The 24211-nt window shown below is 42.0% G+C and overlaps 1 protein-coding gene across 2 annotated transcripts in view; it reads left to right on the top strand.

Moving 5' to 3' along the window:
* Positions 1–24211, top strand: part of USP13 (ubiquitin specific peptidase 13) — a 130957-nt gene that overhangs the window by 24020 nt on the left and 82726 nt on the right. For both annotated transcript variants that reach the window (XM_027540338.1, XM_027540340.1), the window contains exons 2-5: positions 287–412; positions 8052–8112; positions 17363–17484; positions 22876–23018. In XM_027540338.1, the coding sequence (XP_027396139.1) occupies positions 287–412; positions 8052–8112; positions 17363–17484; positions 22876–23018 (452 nt within the window). The remainder of the gene's footprint in view (positions 1–286; positions 413–8051; positions 8113–17362; positions 17485–22875; positions 23019–24211) is intronic.

Genomic DNA, 24211 nt, shown 5'->3' with positions numbered 1-24211 from the left:
CACCCCTTACCCCAGTCTGGAGAGTCAGGCAGGCATGTTTATTCCCCAGAGCCCCTGAGGTTCTACCTGACTGTGAGACTGCTGTCAGAGAGCACCGGGGACCCAGGCTTGAGGCAGGAGCTGTGTTAAGTGGCTGTGAGCCCTTGAGGTCACTGCAGGTGACTATGATCGCTGGGTGACCTTTTGCCAGACTTTGTCTTCATCGTTTGTCATTGTTTGCCTTCCTTCCCCTTCTCTGTTTCTGTGTCTAGACTGCTGGACTAACGTTGTAACCTGTCTCTTCTAGAATTCTGAAGGCGGACTCTATGTCTGCATGAATACATTTTTGGCCTTTGGAAGGGAACACGTGGAAAGACACTTTCGAAAAACTGGACAGAGTGTCTACATGCATCTGAAGAGACACGTGCGCGAGGTGAGATACGCGTTTTGGGAGAACGGGGCTTGTGACGTTGTCGTAGTGGGGTTCATCACAAGGAGGTTTTACTGTGCCCATGTGACTCCTCCTTCTCTGGGATGACAGGAAATAGAGGTAGCACTGTTAGCAGGCATTTGTAGCCTTCCCAAACCTTAGCTTAACCAGTCTTATATTTTTCTTCTTGTAATGTTCTGTTCAAAGTTGTTAAAGACATGAGTTGGCCGATAGGAAAAAAAAGTCAAAAAGTACAGCAAAGTACAGAAAATAATTCCAGAAACACTCATGGATACAAAAATCAGAAATAAAAGAAATTTGGATATTTTTGCTTCAATTTTTTTTTCTTAGGGAAAGAGCTTTTTTTTCCCCTACAAGTGCAAGTCTCTTTCGGTTCCCTCCCTCCACAGAAGTAAACACGGTTGTGAACTTGCTGTTTCTCGTTCCCATGAATGTCATTATATTTTATTTAAGTATGGGCATTCATGAACAATATGCAGTATGACTTTATATGTTTTAAAGATGTAGATAAATAGTATACTGTTACCTCTAATTCTGCCTAGAGTTTTTCCCTTCAGTGAAATCTCATGCATCTGGGTATACTTCATTCATTTCAGTAGTTGTTTGGTGTTCCATTTTATGAGTACCTTCTCATTTACTACTCTGTTCTCCCGTTTGAAGACATTTAGATTGCCTCCATTTTTTTGTTTGTTTGTTTCTACAGACATTGTACAAATGAGCATTTTTACACGTTTCTCCTGGGGGAACATGTGCAAGATTCTTTCAGAAATAGATCTACAAGTGGCAGTGTTGGCTCATGCATGTTGTTATCTTCATTTTTACTGGACATTGCTAAATCCATCCTTAGTGGTTGTACCAATGCACATTCCAGTTTGCTCTGATTATGCGTGTCTGTTTCCCCAAACCCTCACCACTGCTTGGTCAGAACTTTGATGTTTGCTAATGGAATGGTTGTAAAGTGGCATTTAAATATTTAGCATTTTCTCCTGTGAGGGTAGAAATGTCTTTTCATTCCTTTTGTTGGCCAATCTCCTTTTCTTCTCCATGACTTGCCTATTTATATTTTCAGCCTATTTCTCTATGGATTTATCTTTTTCTTAAAAGTTTGATTAGTTCTTTTTACTTCCTGGATACCAAAATTTTGTCTGTTATAGACACACTTTTCTGATGTTCTGTGGCTTATCTTTTTACTTTATGAATTATTTTGTAGAACAGAAGGTTTTATTTTTTTAATTAGTTGTTTTTTTTTTTTTTTTTTGCTGCATAACTCAGCATGTGGGATCTTAGTTCCCTGACCAGAGATCAAACCCTTGCCCCCCTGCATTGGAAGCACAGAGTCTTAGCCACTCCAGGAAAGTCCTATAGAACTGGTTTTGAATTTTGATGTAGTTAGGTTTATTAAACTTTTCTCTTATGAGTTGTGCTTTTTCTATCTTGCTTAAGAAATTGTTCCCCCCCCTCCAAAAAAAGAAATTGTTTCCCAACTCAAGGTCATAAAGATATTTCTTCTAATATTTTTAAAAAGAAGTGTGTGTGTGTGTGTGAGAGAGAGAGAGAGAGAGAGAGGGTGAAAGACACACAGAGAGACAGAGATTGTGAATGTTTTAATGTTCTAACATTTTAGATCTTTAAATCATCTATAATCTATTTTTATATTTGTGTCAAGTGTGGGAATCTGCTTTTTTCCTTATATTAATGACCAATTGTCCCACTATTACTGGAGAAGTACAGCCTTTTTCAATGACTTATAGTGCCATTTTGAAAAATATTTAAACTTGCTACTCACACTTGTGTCAGCTTGGAGATGCTCAGTTCTGTATGTTGCTCTTATTTGTGTCCCTGTGTTGATGCCTCAAGTCTTGATATCCAGGAGTATGAGCACTTTTTCCATGTTCATTTTTTTCCCAGAAATTTCCTGGATTTGAATGTTTATTTTTCCATATGGATTTTGGAATCAGTTAAAAAATACTGTTGAGATTTTGATCACGGCCACATTGATTTATAGATTGATCTATAGTATATATCATTGTCTAAGGGATTTGATGATGGTCAGGGAGGCCTGACGTGGTGCAATTCATGGGGTCGCAAAGAGTCGGACACGACTGAGCGACTGAACTGAACTGAAGCTCCATGAGGGCAGGGAGTCTGGTCTGTTTTGTTCACCTCTGGGTCCTCAGCATGTAACAGTACCCAGCACATAGTAGGTACTTCATAAATACTGACCGAATGACTATTCAACATGGCATACCTCTCTATTGATTCAGGTCTCTTTTATGTCCTTCAGTAATGTTTTATAATTTTCAATAAAGAAACTTTAATTTTATTAGACTGTTTAAAAAAACATTTGTTTATTTTTGGCTCTACTGGGTCTTCGTCGCTGCGAGGGCTTTTCTCTAGTTTCAGAGTGGGGGCTGCTGTCTAGTTTTTGTGTGTGTGCTTCAGCAGTTGCTGCATGTGGGCTCAGTAGTTGTAGCTCCCGGGTTCTAGAGTACAGGCTTAGTAGTTATGGCTCTTAATTGCCACCTGCCACGGACTTAATTGCCCTGAGGCCTGTGGGATTTTCCCAGATCAAGGATCTAACTGGTGTCCCCTGCATTGCAAGGTGGATTCTTTAACCATTGGACTGCCAGGGAAGCCCTTATTAGATTTTTTTTTAAGGTATCTATCCTATAATTTCTATGGGCTTCCCTGGTGCCTCATTGGTAAAGAATCTGCCTGCTAATGCAGCAGATGTGGGTTTGATCCCTGGGTCAGAAAGATCCCCTGGAGAAGGAAATGGCAACCCACTCTAGTATTCTTGCCTTGGGAAATCCCATGAACAGAGGAGCCTCGTAGGCTATAGTCCATGAGGTTGCAAAGAGTCAGACATGGCCTAGTGACTAAACAACAACAACATAATTTTTGTAACTGTTATTACTGTTGTCTTTTACCTTTTAATGTATTTAAATTGGTTATCCATGTTGTTTGGAGATGTTATTAATTTTCAAATATTAATTTTATGTTTGGCAATACTGTTCAATCTTCATCTTAGTCCTAATGGTTTATAAATTATCTTTGATCTTCCATAATCAATGCTGATTTGAAGTTCATTTCATCTCTCACCCTAGCCTACCTAATATGTTCTCTGTTTAAGTTTTGGACAAAGGAGAGATCCCCCAGTTGGACAGTGGGGAGAAGAGGAAGAAAAAAGACCAGGAGGTCAGACAGATCATAAACTGAATGGTTAGCTTTAAAGTATTCTAACACTGGCCTGATACTATATGATTTCCATTCACTACTCCTGTTAGGCGGGGCATAGCGATTCTGATGAAGTTTGTGTTGTATCATCTGTCTTAACATAAAGTAATGAAGTTTTAGGAGACTGAAAAAAAAAAAAAAAAAGGAAGAAGCTGAGGCCCAGAGACTTGAAATAACTTGCTCCAGGTCACAAAGCTAGTGGCAGAATTATAGAATGCAATTACTTCTGCCTCTGAAATTTTAAGTTTAATGTTTCACTCTCTGACCACAGTTCTCTCTCATTTTAGCTCTTTCACTCATTTATTCCTGTTTTAATCTGTTTAGCTTGCTTCTCAGCATCTGTGACTTTAAACATTCTCTTATCACCACTACCCTCAACTGACCCTCATCCTGGTGTCTTGCCTCCTTACGGTCCTCCAGAACCCCGCCTCCCCCACTGCACCCCCGGTCTGTCCATCGGTGTCATCCTCCGCTTCCGTGGATGTACTGCCCACGTGCACTGCCTTGCGGTTGGGGACCATGTCAGATTCCTGGCCTTTCCCCTTCTGCTGGGCTCTCTCACTGCCCAGAACACCTAGCATGTTCCTTCTTCTGTGCCAGTGGATGCTTACTGCAAGACTTTACCCGTGCCTCCCTCTTCATTCTCCAAAAATGATCAGACCTGCGCTTTCCAGAGGAAACAGGGACCCTGGACAGAAACCTTGAGCTCCTGCCTCACCTCCTGGGAGCTCATTTGCAGTGGTTCTCCTTTTGTTTCCTCCCATCTCAGCAGAAAGCTGTGCCCTCTCAGTCCTCGTGGTCCCGTTTCCTCCTACTTCAGAACCTCCATTCACTCCACTCCCTCTTACATTTCCAGCATCTCCCTCTTCTGTCTTTTTTCTCACACCTTAAAAAGGAGCATGCCTCAGAACTCTAAGTTGAGTCCTGCTTCAGTCATCCCATCCTTCAATTGAAGCTTTAAAACTTCTACGCTCACCGTCTCGATACAGCCCGCTTTAAGTTCAACACTGCTGTTCAGTTAACCTTCCTGTGAAGCAGCTAAAACTGCCGAGGTTGTCAGTGACCTCTTAGTTGCCAGAGCTGGTAGATATGTTTTAGCCTTGAGTTTTTCAGTCTTTAAACTTGTTTTTCTTTTGGAACTTCTCCTCCTCTGCTTTCTTTGGCACCATTCTGTGCTGGGTTTTCTCCCCTGTCGGACTGCCCTTTCTCACTTTGACTAGCATTGTTTCGTTTCTTTGTTCCTACATCCTAGGAAATACTGGCACTTGCTCATCCTCATCAGGGCCATCCACAGCCTTGTTTGGCCACTATGTCTGAGCTGATGACTTCTCAATCAGTGTCCCTCCAGAGCTGAAGGTCTGACCATCTGACTTTGACCTGGCCTCCTCTACTCAAATGCCTCATAGGTACTTCAAGCTTGTTGCACTCAGACTGAATGAATTATCTGCTTTCTCACCGTGTTCTTTGTCTTGAATTCTAGAGGCTTAGACATCCTTTGATTCTGCTCTCATGCCATGGCAGGCTGGTTATCAAGTCCAGTTATTCGGGCATTCCAAACAGCCCCAAATTCCTTCCTGTCCTCTTCATCCCTGCTGTTCTTGTCCGAGTACTTGTTATGCCTTAAAAGGGCTAATGCTGTAGCTTCCTGACTTGCCTTCCTTCCTTCCAATGTGCTGTCTTCAGTGCCCTGCCCACCCCCGCCCCGCCCCCCTGAGTCTGCATGCTGCACTCAGAGTGACCTTTTCACCCGGTGTGCATCTGTGGCACACTGAAGCTTAAATCTTGAATGTCTTTCTCTTTGTTGTAGGATGAAGTCCAGACTCTTCTGTATATGATTATAAGGCATTCCATGATCTGACCCCTGTGACCTTTCCGACCTTCCCTTTTACTGCATCAGCTCCATTACCCTAGATATAGCAAACCCCTTCTCTTTCCTGGAACACACCACGATTTCAGGCCTCATGCATGCTGTTTTCTGTTTTGGGGGATGCCCTCCTTTCATCCCTATTCCTTTTATATCTGTTGTACTCCCTGTGGTCAGCGTATCCGTATATCTATCCATCATCCCCCCACTCATTCATGTTTCATCCATCCATCCAACCAACCAACCAACCAATCAACTAGCATAGTTGCTCTGTAGCTGCTATCCACCAGGCCCACTGCTCTTCTTAACTCACCAGCCCTGCCCACCCCTTGCATCCCCAGAAGAACCATCATTTCTTCCTTATGATGTCATCCTTACTTCTCTTAACACTGGAATCCGTTGTGCTGTTTGTTTGCTTTCGTGCTCCCCTCTGCTGCTGGTGAGCTCCTCAAGGGATGGACCGTGTCTTCACTCACTTTGCAGCCTGAATTCCAACACAGAGCCTGACAGTCACGTCTGTGGCTGAGGAATTCCAGTTTCTCAAGCCAAGTCACCTAGTGGTGACTGATGCAGGCACAGAGGTAATGGTCTTTGGAAGGAAGGTCTTTTTTTTTTTTTTTCTGAATGGAATCAGACCTAATCTGAGTCTGAGGTGTGACTCTCACATTTGGGGAAAGCCTCACAGTCCAGGAGGTCTCCCTGAAACTCCTCCTTTCTCCCCACACTTTCATGCAGGAGTGGAGGGGACAGTGAGATTGGAACAAGCAGAAGGATGCTGTAAACGTCTGTAGAGAGATTACAAGTGACCTCCAGGACTGTTCAGTGTGGATGGTTAAATATACCTTTGGTGAAGGTTTTATCTCGTCCTTTTTTGAGGCAGGTTGGTGGAGGGAAGGGGAGCAGAGACTCTGAGACCTTGGAGGAGATAGATTCTAAGAACCGTAACATGAATGTAGCATTAGTATTTGGATAGACAAGTTTTTGAGCTAAAGTGAAGTGAAAAAGTCGCTCAGTCGTGTCCAACTCTTTTCGACCCCATACACTATATAGTCCATGGAATTCTCCAGGCCAGAATACTGGCGTGGGTAGCCTTTCACTTCTCCGGGGGATCTTCCCGACCCAGGAATTGAACCTGGATCTCCTGCATTGCAGGCGGATTCTTTACCAGCTGAGCTATCAGGGAAGCCTGGTAGTTGCTTTTTTTTTTTTTCTGAATGGAATCAGACCTAATCTGAGTCTGAGGTGTGACTCTCACATGTGGGGAGAGCCTCACAGTCCAGCAGGTCTCCCTGCAGCTCCTCTCCTCCTTTCTTCCCACGCTCTTTTGAGCTAAAGAGTCCAATAATTTTACTTTCCTGTGGGACCTATAAACTTATAGTAGAAGCTATAAAAATTTATTGGGAGAATCACAAAGATGAGTCCACTTTCAATGCCAAATAATGAAATATGGGAAAGAAGAGTTAAGACTGATAGGCTGCTGCTGCCACTCAGTCGCATCCAACTCTGTGAGACCCCAGGGACTGTGGCCCGCCAGGCTCCTCTGTCTGTGGAATTCTCCAGGCAAGAATACTGGAGTGGGTTGCCATTTCCTTCTCCAGGAGATCTTCCAACCCACGGATTGAACTCGCGTCTCCTGCAGTGGCAGATGGATTCTTTACCACTGAGCCACCTGGGAAGCCTCTAATAGTGATAAGAGGGTGAACTAAAGAAGCAGCAGAGCCTCGGTGCTGCCTTAACGGGTGGCTGCTTGAAAGGATGCTGGGGTTTGGCCCACACAACTGCTAAGTGTTTGAAATGTGCTCTTTGAGTAACGAGAAGAACATTTTGGTCATTTGAGGCAAACATTTTAATAGCCTCTTTGAGAGTCGAACATTTTGTGCGAGTATCAAAAGGGTAATGAATGACTTCTTTTGCAAAACCACTTGAGAGCAGTTTCACCGCTGCAGGGGACTTCTGCCAGAAATAGAAAATACACGGAGCTTAGGGGTAAACGGTCACCAGTGGGAGCTCCAAAAGTGTTTCGGGAGGTTAGACTGGGGCTTCTTATGACCAGAATATCAGCAGCTCTTTATTGGTATTTATGAACTCTTTCCAACAGCAGTTGTTGTGAGCACTGAAGACCAAGCACAGGGCTTAGTGAATAGCAGGGGAACAATAGCCTCGCTCCTGGAGCCACCGTCCCCCCAGGGCTCCTCTGGCCTCGGGCATGGACTCCAGCCTTTTGGAAACACTTGCCCACTTGAAGTGTCCCCTTCACCCTGACCCCTGGCTTCACTTCCCTTCCCAGAGGTACTTTCTTGATAATTTGGTGAAAGCATAATCAGGTGGACCATTACCTTTGCCTTCCCCCCTCCCTTCATGGACATGGGTCAAGTTCTTGTTTATCCTGGCATCTCTAGTCCAGATTGAATATTTCCTCTTGGCCTTTTTATGAAAACTAAGAACCTCTGAGGTGCTACCCCAACTCCCAATCATCTGTCCCAGAGGCTGCATTTTAACAATCTCTTGTTTTCTTTTCAGAAGGTAAGAGGCGCATCTGGTGGCGCTTTACCCAAAAGGAGGAATTCCAAGATGTTTTTAGGTAATGTAAATAGTTGTTAACAGTTTTCTGTGTGTGGGGGTGGGTGGGTGGGTGGGTGACTGCACATGTTTGATTTGGAGGAACTGGCTGTTTACTGCTCTACAGTTTAAAGATGAGAGGAGCCAATTTCACTCGAGATGGTCTGTCTCCACTTTGTGTTTACCTATGGTGAAGGATGCTTCCAACATACTTGCAGGGTTAGTGTTTTGAAACAATTAGGCTGATAGTGCCTGCAGAGAAATTGTGCTTCTGCTTCTGGTCTCCTTTTTCACTGCCTTTAAAGAAGAGACAGGTTTTTTTTTTTTCTTTTCTTTTTTTTTAATATTAGCCAAACTACAGACTTTATTTGTATTTCACTATTTTTTTCTACTAATATTGTTTTTATTGTTGCTCTAGTATCCCATGTTGCATTTGGTTGTCATGTTTCCCTAATCCTGTCTAATCTGTGATAGTTCTGTAGACTGTTAAAATCTTTTAATAATTGTGACACTTTTGAAGAGTACTGGCCAGTTATTTTGTGGACTGTACCTCAATTTGGATTTATCATGTGACTTCATGGTAAGCCTGAGGTCATGCATTTTTGGCCAGAATTCCTCAGAAGTGATGGGGCCCTCTTCAGGGCCAGCCATCAGGGAGCACAGGAAGCTGAACAGGTGATGTTTAACCTTGCTCACTTGTTAAGGTGGTGTCTGCTGGGTTTTTCCACTGTGAGGTTAAGGTATAGTTAATAAATATTTTGAAAGTGATACTTGGAGATGATACTAATACGTTTCTCCTCAAGTTTTTGTTCACTAATTTTATCATCCATTAGTGGATCTTGCCTGCAACAATGTGGTGTTTATCTAATAGTGATTTTCTGTCTCCCTCATTCAGAAGAGCCAGTTTTGCTCATACAAGTGAGGACTGGCTTCTACTCATGTAATCATGATCATATTTCATATTAAACTTCCTCTATGGTTTTCCCAGAAAAACAAATGGTTTGATAATTTTTGACCAGGCAAGTTTGTATCTGGAAATGCCTAGGATTATTGTTTGGAAGGAATTTCAAAATTGTTTGCATGTTGTAATTTTATTTTGGTTAAAAAAATTATATATGCATACATGTGTATGTGCATCTCTATGTGTGTACATAATGCATGTATATATGTATATACTTACATATATGTGTGCACATGTATGTATGTATATATATGTGTGTACATACATACTCATATACATATATAACTGAGAGCCTAGTAGTGTCTGGCAAAATGTGCTCCAAATTGTTAATAGTAACTCCTTCCTGATGGTGAAATTGAGGTGACATTAGTTTTCATCTTTTTGCTTATTTGTGTTTAAATTCTTTTTCTATAACAAAAAGACACATTGATTATTTGAAAAGTAAAGCCATTGAATGTCTTGGAGCTGAGTTTCCTTCATGGTTGGCTTCTCTGTTACTCTGCACTGGGTCCGCTCTTGCTGTCTTCTCTCCGTATTTTCAGCCCATGGTTTTCTTTATGAGGCTTATCTGCAGTTGGTCTTTCCACACTGGCCAATCTTTCCCACTGCTCCGCATGGCTTTGGACCACAACCCAGGTTAACCAACTAGCCTCGGAGAAGCTTAGAATAAGTCTGAAAGCTGAAATGATTGAATGCGTTTTGACGTTTTGGTTATAAGCCTTCGGCTCCCTTGCACTACTGGTGATAATGAACTTCTTCTGAATGAAATGACATCAGCATGGCATTCTTAAACATCCTGATCTGCTGTTGTTTTTCATTATTTTCTTTGGTTGAGTAAAGGAGTTAGCTGACCTCTTGTCCTTTAACCTTTGTGTTTTTTTACTCAAAAGACCTTGCAGTTTGATTTTTCTAATTATCATATTGGTGGTAGAGGATATTGTCAAGTAACTTTTAACAAAAGAATCCAAAGGTAAGCATTGAGGTTTTGTGCTTCTTACTATGTGAACCCTTCCATTGCTTCCTGGGAGCACTAGCCCACCCTTTCATTTCAGTGGGACTTTTTCTATGGGCTGCTCTCTGTGTTCTCTCAACATTTCATGTCTTAGAAAGCCAGAAACTCACAATCCAGCAAAAATGTTCTATTTGGATTGTACCAGTTTTTTAAAAACTTAAATTTGAATGTCATTGGCACGCTGGGACTTGCCCTAGGCCCCAGTTCTTTCTATGATTTTATACTCAGACACTTCACTAACTTATATTAGTAGGAATTATGTTTCACAAACCCTGATTTAAAGCCTCAACTGGTGCTTCATAGCTCCCAGTAGCAACCACTATACTCTTGCCACACTGATCATAGCTCTGTTTTAAAGGTGGTGTGGCCGGTAAATTAATTTCAGTGAAGGACTGTATTAGACTTGTGCTGTGCTGTGTTCCCGTCATGTCCGACTCTTTGCAACCCCATGGACTGTAGTCCTCCAAGCTCCTCCGTTCATGAGTTTCTCAGGCAAGAATACTGGAGTGGGTTACCACTTCTTCCTCCAAGGGATCTTCCTGACTTAGGGGTCAAACCCACGTCTCCTGTGTCTCCTGCATTGACAGGTGGATTCTTTACCACTGAGCCACCTGGGTAGCACTGTATTAGACTTACCTTTGGTTTATTTAGCAGGAATTATAAAATATTGGTGAATTTAAATGAGGTAGATGTTAATTTCTTTTATTTCATGTAGAGGATGTGGGGAAACAGCAAATCCAGGCTGATGTGATGCCCTCATATTCATCCGATTCTAGGTTCTTCCCATATTTCTGTTTCACCCTCCATCCTGGTCTGTGATTTCTAACCTCATGGTCACTTCATGGTCCAAAATAGCTGCTAGAATTCCAGCCATCACATCCCCATTCTGGAAAGCAGGGAAGAAAAAGGGGAAGGGACAAAAGAATCTAATCTCCCAGTTTATTCATTTTCCTTTTGTCAGCGTTCTCACAGATCCCCATGCCACACTATACTTCTCTGGTCAGGAATTGATCACATGCCTATGCTGTGTGCTGCATAGGAGGCTGGAAAGCAAAGTCTGTTAACTGGCTTCACTGAGTAAAGTCTGTTAATAAGGAAGAAGGGGAGAGTAAGGACTTCCCTGGTGGTTCAGTGGCTAAGACTCCATGGTTCCAATGCAGGGGGCTGGGATTTGATACCTGGTTAGCGAACTAGATCTTACATCTCACACCTGAGAGTTCGCATGCTGCAGCTAAAGATCCTGCATGCCACAACTAAGACCTGGCATAGCCAAAGAAATAAATAAAGACGAAAAAAGGAGGAGGAGAGAATGAATACTGGGACGCAGCATGTAGCCCCTGCCACAATTTCCTTCCCTAAAAAGGGACATTGGGCATTTCTTCAAGAAAAGGAAATGAGCTCAGAACTCTTTTGCAGCCTCTTTGTTTCTTTGACTAGAAAGTACCTTTTCACTGCTATTGAAATATAGTTATGATGACCCATCACGAAACACAGGCAGATGACTAATGCTTTCTCCTGGATAGAGGCTTTTTATCCCGTTTCACTTAATGACTAATTCCTTTCCAGTTGGCTCAATACTAACATTGAAACCACTGAATCATTCAGTTGTGACCTTCATATTGATTTTAAAAGGGAAACTGAGGCCATTAGCTAGTGCTGTATGCTTATCCAAGTCTCCTGAGCCCCATTCTGCCCCTACATTCAAGTTAACTCTTTCTCCTGATTACCTCGATAGTCATCTAAATGAAATCCTAGTTAAGGATCCATCCCTCAGTTTTCACTTTTATGGGTAACTCTTTTTAGAATCAACAGTGACAGTTATTGGTGATTTTTGAATCAGAGAAATTTTGTGCTTCTCCTAGGAGAGAAACTTAAAATTAGAATTTTAAAAATATCCTTTGAAATATGTAGCACATGGACAAAGCTTAAAATTGAAAAGTTTTAAGAGCCTCTGTAACAAAAAGTAAGTTTTTCTCCCTTCCCTATGTCCCAGCCACTTAGTTACCCTGAGACAAATAGTAGTTTCTGTTTGTACATCTTTATGTATGTTGATTATTCCTCCAGTAATAGTTTAGACCTATGCCATGCTTTTAGATTTTATTTGTGTAGGTGGTGGGGAGCCATTAATACTTTGGTTCCCAAACTGTGTCCTGAGGCACTCCAGGTTGCCACAACAAACTCACAGGTAAATCACAGGATATTTTAACTCTTTAAGGGAACACAATGATGGTTGAACATTGCATGATTGAGTAGCTTGGTGCAGTCTCACTATTAGAGTATCGCAAAGAAAGGCAAGGCCAAAGAATGCTCAAACTACCGCACAATTGCACTCATCTCACATGCTAGTAAAGTAATGCTCAAAATTCTTCAAGCCAGGCTTCAGCAATACGTGAACCGTGAACTTCCAGATGTTCAAGCTGGTTTTAGAAAAGGCACAGGAACCAGAGATTAAATTGCCAACATCCACTGGATCATCGAAAAAGCAAGAGAGTTCCAGAAAAACATGTATTTCTGCTTTATTGACTATGCCAAAGCCTTCAACTATGTGGATCACAATAAACTGTGGAAAATTCTGAAGGAGATGGGAATACCAGACCACCTCACCTGCCTCTTGAGAAACCTGTATGCAGGTCAGGAAGCAACAGTCAGAACTGGACATGGAACAACAGACTGGTTCCAAATAGGAAAAGGAGTATGTCGAGGCTGTATGTTGTCACCCTGCTTATTTAACTTGATGCAGAGTACATCATGAGAAACGCTGGGCAGGAAGCACAAACTGGAATCAAGATTGCTGGGAGAAACATCAATAACCTCAGATATGCAGAGGCCATCACCCTTATGGCAGAAAGTGAGGAAGAATTAAAGAGCCTCTTGATGAAAGTGAAAGAGGAGAGTGAAAAAGTTGGCTTAAAGCTCAACATTCAGAAAACTAAGATCATGGCATCCGGTCCCATCACTTCATGGGAAATAGATGGGGAAACTGGAGACAGTGGCTGACTTTATTTTTTTGGGCTCCAAAATCACTGCAGATGATGACTGGAGCAATAAAATTAAAAGATACTTACTCCTTGGAAGGAAAGTTATGACCAACCTAGACAGAATATTAAAAATCAAAGACATTACTTTGCCAACAAAGGTCTATCTAGTCAAGGCTGTGGTTTTTCCAGTGGTCATGTATGGATGTGAGAGTTGGACTGTGAAGAAAGCTGAGCGCCGAAGAATTGATGCTTTTGAACTGTGGTGTTGGAGAAGACTCTTGAGAGTCCCTTGGACTGCAAGGAGATCCAACCAGTCCATCCTAAAGGAGATCAGTCCTGGGTATTCATTGGAAGGACTGATGTTGAAGCTGAAACTCCAGTACTTTGGCCACCTCATGTGAAGAGTTGACTCATTGGAAAAGACCCTGATGCTGGGAGAGATTGGGGGCAGGAGGAGAAGGGGACGACAGAGGATGAGATGGCTGGATGGCATCACGGACTCGATGGACATGAGTTTGAGTGAACTCTGGGAGTTGGTGATGGACAGGGAGGCCTGGCGTGCTCGATTCATGGGGTCGCAAAGAGTCGGACATGACTGAGCGACTGAACTGAACTGACTGAAACCTCGGGGGAGCTTACATTCCACCCTTTTTGCCTTTAACCTTGACGTTCATGCTTGATGAGGAATAGGAATGGCACCCCACTCCAGTACTCTTGTCTGGAAAATCCCATGGACAGAGGAGCCTGGTGGGCTGCAGTCCATGGGGTCGCTAAGAGTCGGACACGACTGAGCGACTTCACTTTGACTTTTCACTTTAATGCATTGGAGAATGAAATGGCAACCCACTCCAGTGTTCTTGCCTGGAGAATCCCAGGGATGGGGGAGCCTCGTGGGCTGCTGTCTATGGGGTGCACAGAGTCAGACATGACTGAAGCAACTTAGTAGCAGGTGGAAAACAGAGCAGCTGCGGAAAGTTCCTGGAATAGACCTGCTCAGGAAACTTATCTGCGCACATAATGACCAGAAGTTTCAAGGAAACTCCATTTTGTCCATTCTTTCTGAGTAGGTCATAGAGCAGGGTCTGGGCTCAAGGAGCTGCCCCCATACCATCATGGGAGGGTTCGCAGTTGGTCAGATTTCCCAGCACTGATGCAGAAGGCTGCTCACTTCTAGCACACAGATTAACAAATTAATGTTAGTTAATTTGTTACAGTCTGGCTGAGAGAACCCTGAGCCTGGCTTCAGAGCCCTGGCTTGATTTAGAGATCCTTTCCTCTGCTGTGCCGCTTCGTAGTGACTTCTTGGAATGGCTGTGGTCCCAGCTACTTCTCAGGGATCTGAGAGATCACTGAGGTAGAGTTCAAGAAGGGGTATTATAAAATAAAATTTGTTTTTTAACTTAGAGAAGGAGCCCATCCAGGAATTACCAGTTCATTGTCCCAGTAACTGTTTGGAAGAGGTTGGGGGTCCTTTTTCTGCTGTTCCCTAGCCCTTAGTTACCCTGTAGGTTCCTTAACTAGATATTTTGGGCTGGTGACACTCTAATTAGAAAAATTCAGAAATTGTAGACATATTTAGAATCAAAGGGTCATGTATATTCAGGGGAAACTTTAACTTTGCCAGTTAGATTCAGAGTGTAGGTTACCTCTGCTGAATGTGGGCTTCCCTGGTGGCTCAGATGGTAAAGAATCCGCCTGCAATGCAGGAGACCAGAGTTTGATCACTGGGTCAGGAAGATCCCCTGGAGAAGGGACTGGCAAGCCACTCCAGTACAAAGCTGTGCTTTTTTGCATGACAGCAGTCTTGCTTTTTTAACAGACATCAGTTACCAATGTAAAAAAGCCCCAAACTGAAACAGCACTTTGGATGTGCTAGCTTTGCTTTTGTCTTTAACATGCTGGTGCTGTTAACTTCCTAAAGTCTCCTTTCCAGACGTTTGTGGAGTGTGTGGTGTGTGCTGGGCATTGTGCCGGGACTAGGGATTTGAACGTGGATAAGACTCACTTCCTGCACTTAGAGCTTACCGTCTAGAAGCATCTGAAGTTTATATCTTCTCCACATTTGGATCACGTAGAAGGTCCCCCGTGATATCCTGGTCCTCCTGAAACTGACCACAGCACTGCTTTGGAGCTGTCCGCCAAGGGGAAGGGAGGGCGCTTGTGCTTCTGTTAGTTAATAGTGTGGAGAAGAGAGGACAGTGATGGTGAGGGTGATGGTGGGGGTGATGGCAGCTATTCTGTGGAGCCCCTCGCCCCTGCCAGATCCCAACCAGGTCCTTAAACCTTATCTTCTTTGATTCTCTCAACAGTCGTACTGGGTAGCTAATATTGTCTGTCGTCTCCTCGTGAGGAAGATGAACTTGGAAAGAACTTTCCCAGGCTTATGTAGCTAGTCAATGTCAGGGTGGGATTTTTTTTTTTTTTTTTGACTTAGTTTATCATTGTTTTTGGCCAGGTAAGATTTAAATTAGCATTATGAATTGTGTATGTTTTCTCTGGAAAAAAAAATTTAGATTATGTGTTACATGAGCTGAATCTATACACAAAACCAAAAGATTTATACTTTGGTTATTCAAAATTATTATGCACAATATGATAAAGAAGAATTTAAGAATAAAGTTCGTCCCCTTGTTCTTTTCTTTTTTTTGGCCTCACTGGCCAGGGATCGAGCCTGTGCCCTCGGTAGTCAAAGTGTGGAGTCCTAACTCACTGAACTGCCATAGAATTCCCCATATTCATTGTTTTCATTTGTTCAGATTTCCTTCCAATTTTTGTCTATGAATATAACTAGTATAAAGTTGTCTTTTCAGTGAAGATGAACTTTATAATTTTAGCATTAACATGGCATAAAAATTTTCATGTTTCTACACAGTCTAAAAAATATCATTTAAGTAATATTCTAGTGGGTTAAACACCATTCTCATTGAACATTTAGGTTCTAATTTTTAAAAATTAGATACTGGGACATTCTTATTTTTATAACATAGGATGTCTATCTTTGAATATTTTCTTTAAATAAAAGCCCTAGTTACTTCTTAACCTCTCAGACTCTTCTTTGACATTGTTTTTTGTGAAAACCACCTGTTATGGCTACCTAACAATGTTATTTGTTTACTTTGGCATTTCCGATCCTTATTATTTAGAACCTTTTATTAAAATGTGTACACTGTGTTCCAGCTGTTTCTCACTTTCCACTTAAAACTGCTCTCCCTTGGAAAATTTAAGAGCAGATTTGTACATAAAAAGGTTCCAGGTTGAGGCTTTTGAGGCATACAACAAGGTAGTAACAGAATCTAGATCCCTTGGTTCTCAGCTGGCTGCTTCATCTAGTAAAATAACTTTCTCCTGTTTACAGAGTCCGTATTTGCGTACCTGTTTGTGTGTGTGTGAGTGGAAGATGGCTTGAGAGCTCTTAGTCACCATAGTTCCAAATGTCTAAATATCCAAACACGATCTGGGTTTCTGCCATCCATGTGAATGCAAGGCTGAAATGTCCATGTAAATATTGTGACAGGACATTTCCTTGAGCCTTTGCCTAACCTTTCCCAGAGACTAGCCAAGCAAAGAGGTGATGACTTGATAGATACCAGGCCAGACTTCCTTACTGAAAATCCTCCATGACCTGAGGGCAACAGGACTGCTTAGATTATAGGGTCCCCCCTCTGGCTCAGTATCTTAATAACTCTTAGTGGGGATGGGGAGGGTAGGAAAGAGGGACAGAGGGAGGGAAATTGAGATTTTATTTTAAAATAGGTCACCAGTAAATGGTAAGAATTATTATGTGCCAGGTCTCTTGTTTATAATTTATTTATTCTCCATATAAACTGTGTGAGATAAGTTTTATTATCTCCATTCTACAAATGAGGAAACTAAGGCTTAGGGAATTTGTGACTTGACCAAAGAAACATTAATTTTGGAGCCAGAGTTGAAGGTGGGCTTATCTGCTCTCAAATCCATGTACTTTCTTCTGTCGTGTTGGAGAAATATTCCGTCCTATTCTTGTGAAGTCAGGAGCCAAGTACCCGACAGGTCATAATGACCAACCTCTTCCTTTCAACATCTGTAAGAACTGAACATCTAGTGCAAATGAATGCTTTAGGTATAAAGCTTTATGATGTGACTCAGTCTTCTTTGTCCATCTGTTGCTAGTAGATAAGCGTGTACAACTTAGGGAGGATGGAAAGGCCTCCTGGTCCTGGCTTGGGGCAGGTGAACGGCTGGATTGTCAGCCCTGTGAGCTTCTGGCTTTCCCAGTGAGTGCTGCCTTGCTGTGCTATGTTCTTTCTTCACTTCTTGTTCTTTGTTTTTGTTTTCTCCTCAGATCTAGATACTGATGACGATTTAAATAGCGACGATTATGAATATGAAGATGAAGCCAAACTTGTTATATTCCCAGACCACTATGAAATAGCCCTACCAAATATTGAGGAGTTACCAGCCCTGGTCAGTGAGTGTGCACGGCTGCTAGCTAGATGCGCGTGACTCTCTGTGTCAGGTGTGTGTGTGCGTGTGTCAGGTCTGTGTGCTGGGCGGTGGGGAAGGCAGGGTGAGTGAGAGAGGAAGAGGAGACTGAGCAGAAACAGGAGCAGATTGCTCCTCGTCTGCAAGAGGGCCCTGCAGGGTCCCTTGCAGTAACACTGGGCCACATGCCCTCTGCTGCTGCTGGCTGGCCTCCTCCACGTGGGCTGGCTTCTTGTCACCCGTGAATCACAGTCTTGTGCTTAGATTTTCAAACTGTGTCCCTGAGATGTGCAGGAGAGGGATTGCCTCCCCTTTAGAGGGACGCCTACAATTTTTCTCTCTTCTGCATGTTGGCCTTCCATGTATAATTTTGTTTGGGAAACATAAAAGAGTTCCACTGAGAAACAATAGCAACACGAGTTTGAAAATAACCAAGTATTTAGAAATCACAGGTGTGCAGGAGCTTTGTGGGAGTGTATTCTTTTAGGACAGAGCCTGCTTTCTAGGTTTTAGAATTGAGATTTAGTGGTGAGTGTTTTCCCTTCCTTTCTTTTTTGTGAAGCACCTTTCATCTTCCTGGACAACTTAAAGCCGAGGGCGGGGTGGTGGTGGTGGTATGAGGAAGCCGGTTTCTGTTTTACTTTGCTTCCTGAATTCTGTGGGGCCCAGACTATTTTCCTACTCTCCCCTCATTTCCTGTATTGTCTCCACTGCCTCATCCTTTTTTGTGTTCTTTTCTCTTTCTTTTCCTCTTTTCTACTCTGTTGCATCCTGACTTCTCAGAGTCTGGCCACAGATAGCAGAGTTAGACATTCCAGCTCATTTTTTCCCTCCTCAAGGTTTGCTAAAACCAAGGCTAAATCTCTAGGTCCCCGATTCTTCCAAACGTTGTATGACTGTCTATAGCCTCCTCCCTGCTCACATGCCCCTGCCAAGTGGGCACATTTGTGCTCGGGGTTCCCATGGCATTAGGGGTGAGGTTTCCACCATTCAGCCAGTTTTGCCTCTGATCTACTTTATACCTAAACATAAAACCACAGAATTGAAAAATTTGTGTATTTAGCTGTTATAGCTCTTTCCTCTAATTATTTGATCTAGCATATCCTTTTTATTACAGTAGTACCAAGTGCATGGCTTTTAGCAATGTATACAGAATTAAATTACCTCTACTTTCTGCAGTTCCCCGTATCTACTCATGGGGCATTTACCAAGGGCAAAATATATGGTGGACAAAATGGTCTTACCATTATCTGATATTATATACTACAGCTTGTACCTGTATAAAACTAGGAGTTCTCACTGCTCTTGTTTAATATAACACTTGAGTCTGTTATCAAAAAAGAAGCAGCACATTGATGTCATTGATTCGTGACATTGAATGAATGTCATGAGGGATGATTTTTCTCTCACTCACTTAGGAAAAAAAAGTCTTCATGTGAGAAAAGTTAAGAGAGCCTTTAAGTACTTTTAATTATTCTCTATATGCAGAACATAATTCCAAGTGTGAATGCTTTTATAGAGAGGTGAAGTGTCACAGAAATCTGAGTCTAGCAATATATATTATAATTTCTAATAGAGTCTTTTAGAATTAAGAAGTGCTTTAGGAATTAAAAAGAGAGGGAGAGAATTGTTTGGAAGGTGAGGTAGGGAGATAGAAGGGGAAGCCTGGATTTATCTGATGGTAACTGGTTTTATCTATATAATAGATGCTCGTTACTATAATTTCTTTTCATGCTTTTGCTTCATTTTTGGTATTTGATAATTCTCTTTTTAAGTTTTTAAATACCCCAAATTATTGAACTTCAAGTTACCCAACCAGGTCTTCTGTCATCTCTTGCATTTCTCAGCACAAAAAAATTCAGTTTCAGATAGGTACTCTGTAGATTCTACCATAAAGCTGAACTACCTCTCAGTGATTCAGGGACCACAGAGAATGGCGTCTGGGACTCAGTAGGGATCTTAGCACCTGAGATCTAATGCCTCATTTTATACGCAAGAGCTCAAGCAGTGGTGCGCTTGTAGTTGGTTAGCAACCAGCTCCCTGCGCTGTAGTGGTTGCCGATTTCAGTGGTGTAAATACTCCCAGCGTGGCTGATTTCAGGCTAACATGTCACCAATGCAGTGTTGGGAAGAGATGTGCAGTAGGACACCATCACCTATGGGTTCCACCGCTTACATAACGTGGATATAAGGGACTTCCAATGCATATAGATTAGATATTAAGGTAGAGTAACACAGCTAGGGAGTGAAGAGTTTTAAACATTTTTTGCCTTTAAAAAGTATATTTATTGGTGAGCCTATAGAATTTAATTTTTAATAACAGCTGTGCTTAACAATCTTCTTTGAGAATTTCTTAAAATTTAGCAATCAATTCTGTGAGCCAGTTTGAGCCAATTCCAGAACACCCGTGAACTTGAGATAATTCATAGTATAATATAGGATAATGGATCCTGACTTTCAATTGTGATCCATAAAAAGGGTCTCTAAGTGATTTTAGATGGTATTCTGAAAATACTAGGTCAATGTTTTATAGTGTCCCAGACGATTAAGGAAATTTTGTCGGGTGTCACCAGGAAGGAATCTCAAAGAAAAGAGAGACTATTACATCTGAATTGTTGTGCATTACAAATTAGAACACTTAAAGATCTAATGGGATGCAGAAGATTCAGAAGAGGACAGGGAAGGTATCAAGGTAGTCAGTGAAATAGCAGGGAGATTATAACAGGCCAGAGTAAAAAGATGAGGATTTGTAGCCAGGAGTGCTAAGGCAGCATGGCCCAAACACATCGCATCAGGAAGGAGCTCATGGTGAACTCAACCTTGTTTTCTAGGGACATTACTGGAAGGGAGTGGAAGATGATTTTTGATAATTGAAAGGAAGTACTAATTATATAACACTGCTTGTGGGAGATAAATGGGAATATTTTTGGAAAACATTGAAGGAGGGGCAAGATAGGGAAAGGGGATTAAGAGGTATACACTACTAGGTATAAAATAAATAAGATAGAAGGATATAACGTACAGCACAGGGAATATAACCAGTTATTTTATAATAATTTTAAATAGAGTATATGTTACAAAATATCAATTACTATGTTGTATACCTGAAACTAATATAACATTGTAAATCAATTATGACAAAAAATTCTATCAAATAAACTGTCCCCCCCCCAAAAAAAAATCAAGAGGTTTAAATATATTTATGAATGCCCAATTGCCTGATCTGTAATGGAGTGTAAGCTTTTTTTTTTTTGTAATAGAATGTAAGCTTTTTGAGGGCAGGAGCCTTTTCCTTCTCTTGACCGTGCATAGCCCAGTGGTGTCAATTAGCAGTGTTCAGTATATCCTCAGAGAGTTTTAAAAGCTGGAGAAGGATGGGCTGTAATGTTCACAGCAGATCACTGCCTGCTGGGCAGCAAAGAGGGAGCAAGAACGGGAGAAAAAAGACCTTAAGGTGGCTGTTGTGTGGCTGGAATGACTAAGAGGGACTAAGAGGGTGTGACCGAAATTAAGAAGAGGTAGATTGCAAATAGATTTTGGATGAAGGGCTGATAGGAATTGCTCATGGCCTGGGTGGGTGTGGGATGGCACCTGAGGCCTCTATTATCTCTTTTTTTCCCTTGTAGTTGTTTATTTTATATTTTTATTGGAGTATAGTTACTTTATAATATGTTAGTTTCTGCTGTACAATGAGGTGAATCAGTTGTGTGTGTGTGTGTGTGTGTATATCTATCTCCACTCTTTAGATTTATTTCCCATTTGGTGGGGATGGTGGTTTAATCACTAAGTTGGGTCCAACTCTTTGTGACCCCATAGACTGTAGCCTACCAGGTTCCTCTGTCCGTAGGATTTCCCAGGCAAGAAGACTGAAGTGGGTGGCCATTCCCTTCTCCAGGGCATCTTCCTGACCCAGGGATCAAACCCTGGTATCCTACACTGCAGGCGGATTCTTAACCAAGTGAGCCAGCAGGGAACCATATAGTATGTCTCTTAATCTGTTCTGCGGTCAGTTGGTGGTGCTACCCAGAGGAAAACATTCTTTATGAAGTTCAGCTAATTGTGCAGGATAGTGATGTAGAATATACATTTTGGTTAAAAATATTTAAAAACAATTCAATGGCTTTTATTATATTCAGAATTGGGCATCCATCATGACTATCTCATTTTAGAATATTTTTATTACCCCACAGCCATCACCTACCCCTCTGCCTCTTATCCCCCTAGCCTCTGGCTATCACTAATCTGCTTTCTGTCTTTATGGATTTGCCTATTTTGTCCATTCCATATAAAAGGAATCATGGTTCTTTGTGGCTGGCTTCTTTTAACTTAGCATACATTTTCAAGGTCCATCTAGGTTGTAGCATGTATCGGTACTTCATTCCTTTTTATTGCTGATAACAGTTCTTATATCAAAATACAAAATTTTATCCATTTATCATTAATGGACATTTGGGTTGCTTCTACTTTTGGATGTTATAAATAATGCTTCTGTGAACATTTGTTGATAAGTTTTTGTGTAGACCTATATTTTTATTTATTAATACCTTGGGTGTATACCTCAGAATGCAATTGCAGGATCATATGGTAGTTCTGTTTAAACATTTGAGGACCTGCCAAATTATTTTCCAAAGTGGCTGTACCATTTTACATTCTCATCAGAACATGTTTTTCAAGAGAGCTAGAAATATCTTACAGCATTAAGCAAATAGTGAATAGTTGTGAGAGGCCTGTGTCCAGAATCAATGGGGTTTGGGAAAAAGGAGAGAGTCTGCCCTCCCTGGTGGTTAGTTGGTGCCAAGCTGGACATCACAGATTTGCTCCTAATGGCTGGTCTGGCACAGAACATCTAGGCATGTCCCCATCCAAGGTCACATTTGCACCAGATTAGGAAATGGAGCCATGCTGCTTGCATTCCATTCAGTGCCCTTGACCACATGTCATTGTGTGATGAGTGAAGGATATTGGATATCTTGGTGTAAATTTGTTAGGAGTAAAACATACCATTTGGGTAAATCCTAGGTATTCCTGTTGCTAATTTCACCCTTGTAAATTGTTCACCTTATACTTTTCACTCCATTTGCTAAGAGACAGAAATTGTTAAATCTGACTTTTATGCTTGGATTTACAAACTGGATTTAGTTCTTCGGTATCTTGTGTCATTGTTAATACTGCAAATTCCAGGCCAGGACAAAACCTAGCTAGACCCAGGGGGAAAGTGCTAGAGTCAGGAAACTAGCATCTTGCTCTTATGGTAACTAAGCTGTTTGAATTTTCTTGACTTAAGTTGTATTTATTAATAAACTTTAAGATTCATTTTACAAAAGTTGCTGTTCTCAAACTGTTTTATGTATTATATCTGCATTTATCTTATAGGTAACCATTGCTTGTGATGCAGTTCTCAGCTCAAAATCTCCATACAGAAAGCAGGACCCAGATACATGGGAGAATGAATTGCCAGTGTCGAAATATGCCAATAACCTTACCCAGTTGGACAATGGAGTCAGAATTCCTCCAAGGTGAGAGTCAGCAAAATGGAACTTTACCCGCCTAAAACTGGCCAAAGGATTATTTATTTTTCTACCTCTCCACTGAATTAGCAGTTATATATGTTATTATCAGTTGCCTTTTATAAAAATAAGCTCAAAAATTCTCTCTGGAATTATCTATATCTTTGTAGTAGACGCTGACCGTGGCCAGTCCCCAACCCGGAGCCCAGCCCATCCCCACCCTAAGGCATATGATTGCAGACACCTGCAGCTCTTTCTTAGGGGCTTTCTCTATCTGCCAGAGCCAGGTTGGCTGATGCATGGGACAGTCAGAAACGCTGTGGAGTCATGCTCCCTCCTGTCCTGAAACGGCCCCCAACCAGGGGCTGTGGAGTGGAAGGATGAATACCTAGACCCCCACCCTCAAGTAGGATAACCATCTCCTTGAGTTCCACAGCTGGTTTGAGCCCCACTGGCCCAGGGGGTCATCTGCTTGTTGACAGTCTCCAGCCTGGCTGCCTACCCTTTCAGTCTGTCTTCCCTCAACTCCCTTAGAGTGCTTCCTGGGATCACCTCCCTGACAAGCCATTTGCATTCAGATCTTTGTCTACCTCTAGGGGGACCCAGCTACAAAGACTTACAACAGTCTTTGGTTATCACCTTTTGGCTGGAATGCTCTTTAGGTTTCATTGGCACCTCCTGTAATCAGAGGCAGGTGTCTTTCCAGAGGCAGGAGCTAGAGGGAAAGAGCAGGTGGATTCAGAATGTGTCCTATCTGTGTGGACCCTGGCTGTGCTGCCCTCTGCTCTGTGTGGTCTTAGGGAAGGCTCCGTACCCTCTGTTGTTCTCTTTGTTAGTGGGGATGGTAATAATGCTGAAGAGTGTTTATTAGAATTGCATGGTAAGACTTCTGAAAAGCCCTTGCCCCATACCTGGCATTTAACCTTCATTTAAGTTGTTAATGCAAAGAAAGAAGAAAACAATAGAAAGGGAAAGACTACAGATCTCTTCAAGAGATTTGGAGAGATCCAGGGAACATTTCATGCACACGATAAAGGACAGAAACAGTAAGGACCTAACAGAAGCAGAAGAGATTAAGAAGAGATGGCAAGAATACACAGAAGAAGTATACAAAAAAGGTCTTAATGACTCGAATCATCACAATGATGTGGTCACTCACCTGGAGCCAGACATCCTGGAGTATGAAGTCAAGTGGGCCTTAG

The sequence above is a fragment of the Bos indicus x Bos taurus genome, chromosome 1 (genome assembly GCF_003369695.1).
Source record: "Bos indicus x Bos taurus breed Angus x Brahman F1 hybrid chromosome 1, Bos_hybrid_MaternalHap_v2.0, whole genome shotgun sequence".
NCBI classification, from domain to species: domain Eukaryota; kingdom Metazoa; phylum Chordata; class Mammalia; order Artiodactyla; family Bovidae; genus Bos; species Bos indicus x Bos taurus.
The sequence above is the reverse complement of the archived record's forward strand: the minus strand, read 5'-3'. Positions and strand labels throughout refer to the sequence as shown.